The 8,736-nt window shown below is 45.9% G+C and overlaps 1 protein-coding gene across 7 annotated transcripts in view; it reads right to left on the reverse strand.

Moving 5' to 3' along the window:
- The window catches only part of cpeb3 (cytoplasmic polyadenylation element binding protein 3), a 46,846-nt gene continuing 38,110 nt past the window's right edge, over nucleotides 1-8,736 (reverse strand). For 5 of the 7 annotated variants that reach the window (XM_076050067.1, XM_076050065.1, XM_076050070.1 and 2 more), the window contains exons 9-11: nucleotides 7,465-7,579; nucleotides 6,179-6,360; nucleotides 1-2,445 (exon numbers count right to left, since the gene is read on the reverse strand). In XM_076050067.1, the coding sequence (XP_075906182.1) occupies nucleotides 2,218-2,445; nucleotides 6,179-6,360; nucleotides 7,465-7,579 (525 nt within the window). In that variant the 3' untranslated portion in view covers nucleotides 1-2,217. The remainder of the gene's footprint in view (nucleotides 2,446-6,178; nucleotides 6,361-7,464; nucleotides 7,580-8,736) is intronic. The other 2 variants (XM_076050068.1, XM_076050066.1) reach the window with 1 other exon arrangement.

Raw genomic sequence — 8,736 nt, forward strand, 5'->3', positions numbered from 1 at the left:
TATATGTACATACATATATATACAAATATATATACACATATATATATGTGTATATATGTATACATACACACGTGTATATACACATACATACGTGTGTATATATATACATATATATAGATACATACACATACATACACATATATGTATACACGTTTAAAAAAAAAAGGGGGGGATATATGTGACAACCCAATATGTTTGCACGTCTGCATGCGTTTTCTACCAACTAGGCCCCATGTCGTGAGCACGTGCAGAGTTTGTCAGGCCTCCAGTAGCTTCAGTGTTATTTTGTGTACTTTCCCCGTCCGTCCCCTACTCTTGGAACCGACTGTGCCCCTACAGGCCACACGAGGCGCCGCGGCCTCGAACCTCACGGTCAACGGAAAAAGTCGACAACACGTAACCTCTTTGGTTACATTCTGCGATGTAAACGTGTGTCGATGCTGCGTATCGGTCGATGCTAATATACATTTCTTTCTTTCTTGGATAGGAAACAAACCAAAAAAAAAAAAATCAGTTTCTTTTTCTGAACTTTGTCCATCTCGTCAGCCAAATTGTGCGCATAAAGAGAGATTGCCATCCTAGCTCTGCGCTTGTGTTTGTGTGTGTGTGTGTGTGTGTGTGTGTCAAGAGGATTCTCTATATACTTGTGCAAGTGTGTGTATACAGGAAACATATGTACGTGTGTGCATACACTACTTATGAAGTTTTCACATGTCGGACGTTGACGACAGTTAAAGTGAATCACAGTTCTAGGCATACTCAGACCTCACTAGATACGGTATAAAAAAAAAAAAAAAATTGCACGATTATATCAACAATCACTGCAAAAAAGTACTTCACCTGTTACAGACAGTTGACAATGGTTTCTACACTTGATTTGATTTGTGATTTTTTTTTTTTCTCTCTCTCTCTCTCTCCTTTTACCCCCATTCGTCCGGGATGCGTTCACTGCCTCGCACCGGGCAGGAAACATCTGTGCCCCCCCCCCCCTCCACCCCCCTTCTTTCTTTGTCCAGTTTTTTTCTTTTTTCTTTTTTTGTTGAGCGAGCGGATTGTACGTCTCTTGCGCGGGTTTGTGCAAACATGGGCAGAATCAAATAGTCGACATGGTACTGAAAAAAAAAAAAAGTCTATTTCATGCAGCGACCTGATTGACAACGACGATAAAAAAAAACCCTAAAAAAAAAAAAAAACTAAAAAAAACCAAAAACATGCAGTTTAGGGGCGACCGACCCCGACCCCACCCCCCACCCCCCCTCCCGCAACCGGGCTAGCTGTTGTCCTGCTAGCCAGTCCTATGGATGCGTTACTCCTGATTTTACGCCCTAGCCTGAACAAAGTACGTATGGTATCTCGTCTATACGACGGATTTTTTTTTTTTTTAGCAGCAAGGCCATTGCAGCATTACATTTACATAACGCTAAAAAAATAAAAATAAAAAAAATAAACCAACCATGTTAATATAAAAAAATAAAGACCTAGAAATCGCAAAGCAAAACTAATCTGATCGCGTCATATGAGGTATTAATATTTTCAGAGTCAAAAATTGAGAGCGGATACAGCCATGTCATCGTTACCGTGGCACCCCCCACCCACCCTGCCACACACTACTGGATAGTTTGTCAAGTCTTGCTACATTTTATGCCACCTATTCTTCTGTTTACAAATGAATTTGCCTTTGGTAATTATATTATGCTGTTTTTTCTTTTTCTTCAACTAGGGGCAATATAGGTACAGCTTCTGAAAATAAGTGCATGCTCATTTTTTGATAAAATTTAAATTATCTATATATGTATAGATAAGTACAAAACAAACAAACAAAAAAAAAATATATATATACTTATTTTTAAATATCCATATTGCCCTTTAAACGACTGGAAGTACCACCTCATCCAATCACCAGAAGGGAGGAAGGGAAAGTAGCCACGTGTCTCAACATACCATCCTGCATGTGTGTGTGTGTGTGTGTGTGTGTGCACGCGTGTGTGTATGTGTTTATGTGACAGAGACACATAGATTTGTGCAAACTCTCGGCCGATAGACTTTGCATCTTGTTTCCCCAAAAAACGCATTTTTGCTTTTTTTTTAAACGAGGCGTTTGCAGGGAGTCAGGTGGATTAGGCGGGGCTGAGTGTGTGTGTGTGTGTGTGTGTGTGTGTGTGTGTGTGTGTGTTGGAGGAGGGGGTAGTCGGGGCTGTGTCGGTGGAGGCCACCCCTTCAGCTCCAGCGGAAGGACACGTGTCGGGGGCGGTCGCCTCCCTCCTTCACCAGCGGCTTGTGAAATTCCCGGCCGGCCCGCGAGTGGATGCTGGCCCAGCAGTACTCGCAGTAGTACTGCAGGCAGGTGACGTTGGCACAGAAGAAGGGCGCAAACTTGCCCCCGCAGCGGGCCCCCTGGCACTCGTCACACATCTGGTCGTCCAGCACGTACGGCTTGACCTCCACCTGCGAGGGAGACCGAGGAGGAAGGAGGAGGAGGAGGAGAAAAGAAAAGGGGTGGAGTTAAAAAATAAGACCTGCAGACTTGGAGGTGTCAAACTCTGGCCCGCAGTATCAATATATTTGGCCTGCGAGGCAATACAAAATCATTACTAGAGCTCGTAGAGCAGGCGTGGGCAAACTATGGCCCGGGGCCATATGCGGCCCGTTCAGATCTTTAATCCAGCCCACCGAACTTCGGCTTCGAAGACATATTATGTCGTAAAGCTTGTTCACTTTTCTACACACACTAAAGCATGTTTTCTACACATCCCACGATATATATATATTTTCTCCGATGAGGTGGGGCGCGTCAATCAGGACAGGACGTTCATCGCAGGATATTATTATTATGACTTCATTGATTTATTGTTGTTATTTTATTTTCAAATGTATTATTAAGGGGCTTATCGGTGTAACGGAAATCACTTGGTGGTGAAAATAGACCACGGAATACACGATTCTCTGGAGAACACCTTCCTCCCTCCAGTGCATGAAAGGCCCCTTGCCCACCCCCCACCCCCGAAAACGAGGAGGATGTTCGCAATTACGACCCCCTCCTGGAGCTAAACTGCAGCGTTGGCTTGCTTCATTATGTGTCCTCGTGTGCGTGAGATGCATGTTTTCAATAAGCTGCAAGGCCCGGGCGGAGCGTTTGTGTCTGGGGCCGTAGAAGACTTCTGGAAAAGGTGGGGACTCTTCGTAAAAGGAACCACCAAAGTTAATTGGAAGAGTATTGTGTGTATTAAATGAAAGCAGGCAAGAGAAAAAGAAAAAAAAAAAAAAGTTCTAACGAACTTGTAAACTAGAGGACAAATCCTACAGAGAAAACCTGTCAGTGCAGTTCTTTGTTCTTCTCTGAATGCAGCAGCAGCAGCAGCAGCGACCGTAGTCTATAGCTCACAGTAGCTTCTTCTTTTTCTTCTTTTTCTTCTTCTTCTTTTACAGGCAACGTCTAACAGTGGCTTTGTGCGGTTATCACAACAGGTTTCGTAGCGCGGGGGCCGAATGAAACGTTTCAGATTGGAGCTTTTTAAGATGGATGAGGGAGATCTGACGTTAGAAACGTTTCAGTGAAACACCAGCAGTGAAAGGAGTTCTGACAACTCCATCAAATGTCCATGACGGACAGAGGTCGTGTCACTGCATCGCTATTCCTGTATTTGTTCGTGCAAAAGGCTCCTGTAGATCAGACATCTACTTGTCAATGCTGGATATCACTGGATATTCTGGAAGGCTGTGCTTTAATACAGACATCACAATTATGGACATAAATATCAATCTCTCTCTACATCTTTTGGTGCATAAGCGATTCACCTTATTTCTTCCTTATTTCGTGAAACCATTTCACAACAGACTGTTGAGAGCCGAGAACACCCATCAGCTCATTTTCATACATTTACAACTATTACTCAGCAACTGATTAAATGGATGTCTGACTTTATTACAATAAGTGAAAACTTTTGTTCTTCCGACAGGTCAACTTCTTCACTCTCAAGGTCCGAGGTTCTATCTTTAGACCTCACATTAGCACTTTCCTGCTTGGCAGAGAAAGGCCCGTCGCCGATAACAATGATGCACCACGGTTTTCTTGTCTCGCACACTGCTGATTTGCAGCCAGCTGAGCTAAGCCAACGTCTCCCTTGTGCTCCCCAGTATTTGCTGCGACTGCAAGGTCTTTCCTTCTTGCAGGGTTTATCCCTGATTTATCCACAAACCAAGTGCCGGCGCAAGCTCATAGGACGCATAAAAAAAATAATAAAAAAAATTGTTTCACAGGAATTTGTGGCGCGTGATGTCGCGGACGGATGAGGGGAATGTGACCGGACGAAGGGTGCGGCGGTCATCGTACATCTGATCTGATCTCTGATCTGATTGAGATTAGGTCAGTAGGAGGGAGGTCAGTAGAGAACACAAGGGGCTAAATCTGTCTGTCGGGGGACAAACAGATTCACTTTGAACCGCAGGGTTCTCAAGCTAACAGTGCAGTGCAAGCTAACCCAATTCCCAAACAATTATTCATAAAAAAAAAAAAGTACATTTTTTTGAATTTCTGCAGTCATCGTTGTGTTATAAACTTGCATGAGCCATTTATTTACTCTGTCTCAAGGGTTGTGTTATTCCGAGCCACCAGAAGTCAGTGCAGTACCATGCGGTGCCCAGGGAAGGTGACGACACGTTTTCATTTGGAGTTAATTATCACGCCTGATGCAAACAGCTTTTGAAGGTGTTTGGGTTTGTATCTCGTATCATTTGTAGCCATTGTGGTAAAAGGTTTATTGGAAATTCCATTGTAGACGAAAGGCATTTTGAGTGAACTCAACGCACCTGATGACTATTAGATTGTTAGTTTTCATTTTAAGCGAGTACACATAACTATATTCCCACCAACAGCCGCTATTGGCTACGTATAGGACTAGTCACTAAATACCAATACCAACGAGGTATGATAAATACAAATATATATTTATATATACATACAATGTGTCCTCAGTCTATTTCCAAACCCTACACACGAGGCAATCAGCAGTCAATTTTCGCAAAATGAAAGGTTTTCAAAGAGCGCCATTAAACCTCATTGTCGGCATTTGGACGGACATGTAGCTGACAGGAGGGGTTAACGATCCCCTCGTCGTCGAGAACCACTGAGCAGTAATGGAACTATTGACGATGAGGCCGGGGGAAGATCGAGAAGAAAAGAGAAAAAAAAAGGGGAGGGGGGCGAAAAGAGGCCTTCGCGTTTTCCGAGCGCACCTCCAGACTGATTGCGTATCTCCGGGAGATCAACAAGTAGGAGATGGCGCCGTCAGGTCCGGTCGCCGTTGTGGTGGCGCTGCTACAACGAGATTGTTTGTTTTGTACATACTTTTAGTCACTTTGGTCACTTCTACGATTGTTCAAGACTCCATACATTTTTCTCAGTAAGTTTCTTTATTATGGTGGGCTTCTTCTATATTTAAAAAAAAATGGTCGTATATCATTTATAGTTTATATTACATAATTATTCTAGATTGTTCCTGCTGCTCTTTCTATACTGTGAATGTTGTTTTTTGATCCGTGGTAAGCATTGCTACTTTTCCATTTCACTGGACATCCTATGAGCATGAGACTGAAGTCCTTCCGCATGACCCAAATCAATTTATTTTATCCTTTTCTTAAAAAAAACAAAACAAAAAAAAATCTATTCCGCTTTAAAATAGAAAATAATGTCTTTCTCAATAGCTCTTTAATCCCATTCAAAGCCTCCGTCATGCTCCGCAATCTTCCAGTAACAACAACGCCGACCCCCCCCCCCTCGATCAATGGTGAGGAGCGAGGTGGGTGGGGCCGCCTCGCACCCCTGCAGAGGCCCGGCTCCCTGGCCGACGACCAGTCTCTCTCAGTTGGCTCGGCCCGCCTAAAAATAACCAGACTGCAGCTCGAGCCCCGACGGGGTATAAATCACGCGAGGTCGACTATAATTTAAGGCGACCCTGTGCGTCGGCAACTTGTAACATCTGTCGGGACGGTGGGGAGCCGAACGCCAACTGCCGACTGCTCACTCTGGGCCCGAAAATCTGGCAATCATGACCATCTGACACGTCGGGGGGCGGGGGGTTAGACGTGAACCTGAGCTGGAGGTTCAGTGGGAGGTCACCGCGAGCCGAGCCGAGCCGAGCCGATCCGAGCCGAGCTGAGCGCCCCCGGCGAACCCACTCACCCGCTTGTCAATGTCGTTGTGCTGCAGCTGAACAAAGCGGGCGCTGATGGCAGCGATGTAGCTCTGCTGGTTGGAGAAGGCCACGCGTCCGGCGCCCTTCGGGTACTTGAGCTCTGGATCTGTGTCGATGCCGGCGTAGCAGACGCCGCCGTACAGCCGATCCATAATCATGGCCAGCTCCACTGCGGAGGAAAAGAGCAGAAGGAGAAGAAAAAAAAGGTAGCCCGTGAGTGATCCCTGTCGTCCTCGTGCTAAAAGACCCAACAGAGCATTGTGTGAAATACAGGGGGAGTCCAGGGGGCCGTCCAACCCCAAACCCAAGCTTCAAAACAAGGGGTCTAAAGGGGGCCTCATATTCTTTAATATACTGTATATATGATGTATATGTGTATGTATACATATATATATTTATATATGTATGTATGTATGTAGGCACACACACACACACACACACACACACACACACACACACACACACACACACACACACACCATTATTGTGACCAAAGGTTACTGAAATAAATAATAAAGTCTAATATTATATATTGTCTAACATTCAATTTTTTTTAAAAACATTCTTTAAAAAAAAAAAACCAGTTCCCGCACACATGGCCCACTTGCAGTGCAAAAGATCTTTGCCTTTTGGAAAATACTATTGATAAAAGCAAAAAGGGAGCAGGTTTACACTTGGCAGAACAATGAATAGAAGCTGATGTTACAAGCTCTGATGCTGAGGAAGATGCTTCTATGGAATATTGTAATTGCTGCATGTTAATGAAATTTAGATTGGTATCGAGGAACAATCAGGAGGATGGGGACCCCCCCGCCTTCCACCAGAGTATTGGTAGGTATTTCGCACACTGTCCAAAAAGTAACAATAATAAAAAGAAGAACTGGGATTTCCGTGACTGGCACTTTAATTGCGTGACATAAAAAACAAATCTAGCCTGCCCCACACGGGACCGTTCACTGCAGCAGCAGCAGCAGCCGTCTCAGACTGCCGGTATAATTAGTAGGGGGTCACATTGCAGACAAGCCAGTAATGTTTATCTCAAGAACAGAAGGACCGAGCCTTCCATTACACCATGAATTCTTAACATGACGACCACTTGGCCCGCCTCCTGGAAACCCGAGCGGAGGATTGCTTCTTTTCAGAGGGACAACCTTCGTTGCGGCCTCTGAGGCAGCCATCCTGCAGAGCCCTGCCAATGTTATGAGGCCGGTAGAATCACTTTAAGGGAATTGGGGGGGGGGGGGGGGGGGAAAGGATTCCATCATATTGTTACCTGCGCGCAGGGGCCGTGGTACCCCTCCCACAAAGATGGTCTTGCGGGGATCCAGCGGCTGGGAGCCGTCCATGACGAAGTCGCTGTCGCTCAGGTTCCAGGGACGGATCTGGACCTGCGAAAAGCAAGCAGGGGAATGGGGGGGTTGGGGGGGGAGACCGTCGTCATCGAGGAGGCGTTGTTTTTCCTCAAACCTTTTATTAGCCATGTTGGTCGCCCAGCTCAATGGGGGCCACTGTTGTTCGGGAGGCCTGAGGGAGACTTTGAGCAAAACAAGTTTTTCTGCCGTACGAGAAGCGGAGTCGTCACAACATCGAGAGCGGAAAGTGAGTGCGTTTGTTGTATTCCTGGACCTTGTTAACGCAATCGTGTTTATTTGCGCAAATGCCCTCGTCCTTCTCTAAAAGAGACGCCGCTCAACCCTAATGACATTACAGCCTGCTGAGACCATCGCCTGCATTGCAGTGGAAATACGGGGGCAATGCTGACATGCTACCGTTTACACTACTAGCATCACATAGGGGCAAAAATGTGACGTAGACAGAGTGCAGGCCACTGATTGGACGAGGGAGCGAAGATGGTTGATGATTAAAAAATGTTTAATTACGGTGCGGCGCGCAAGGGTGGAGTTTGCCGCCGTTGCTCCCTGTGCGGCTCGTTGCTCTTGCGCGTACGCAAGCTAACACACTGTGCTTGACTCGTACAGTGCGTTAGCTGGCGTCTTGAACTGCCATATTTCTAAGGAAGCAGGTGTGGACAATCCAGCCTGCCTGAAGGCCATTTCGTATTCAGGGTGAACGCTTGTGTCTTCAAAGAAACCAACAAAGAAGGAGGAGGACGAAGGTATCCGGGTTTGTGCGCTCAGGCCACCGTAGTTCACTGGCAAGCTCGGGACAGAGGGGAAGAGTAAAAGATTCAGTAATCTAAACTGGAACCACTTGATGTCGCCGTTTCTTCTGAAAATCTCCTTAACCTACTTAACCTGTAAGTGACTGCCGGAAGAAGAATACGGCACCGGAGCAATTTAAAGTCGAGGGACTTTTGGCCCATCTTGCGCCGACGACTCGAGTCCAGTCAAGTGCAGTAGTAGCGCTGAGACGGTGTAATGGAAAAACCATCACAAAGTGGCCAAACACATCACATGCGCCCGACACTCTCGGAAGCAGCTCGAGTGGTTCGATCGCGCGATTGCATTTCAGTGCGTCTTGGGGACCCTTCACACATGAACTCTTGAGTTCGCTAACGTGTGAGCTTGCGATTATGCATGAGCTT

This window comes from Nelusetta ayraudi, unplaced genomic scaffold (assembly GCF_046127955.1).
Source record: "Nelusetta ayraudi isolate G7.1 ecotype Tasmania unplaced genomic scaffold, CSIRO-AGI_Nayr_v1 ptg000122l, whole genome shotgun sequence".
Classification (NCBI taxonomy): domain Eukaryota; kingdom Metazoa; phylum Chordata; class Actinopteri; order Tetraodontiformes; family Monacanthidae; genus Nelusetta; species Nelusetta ayraudi.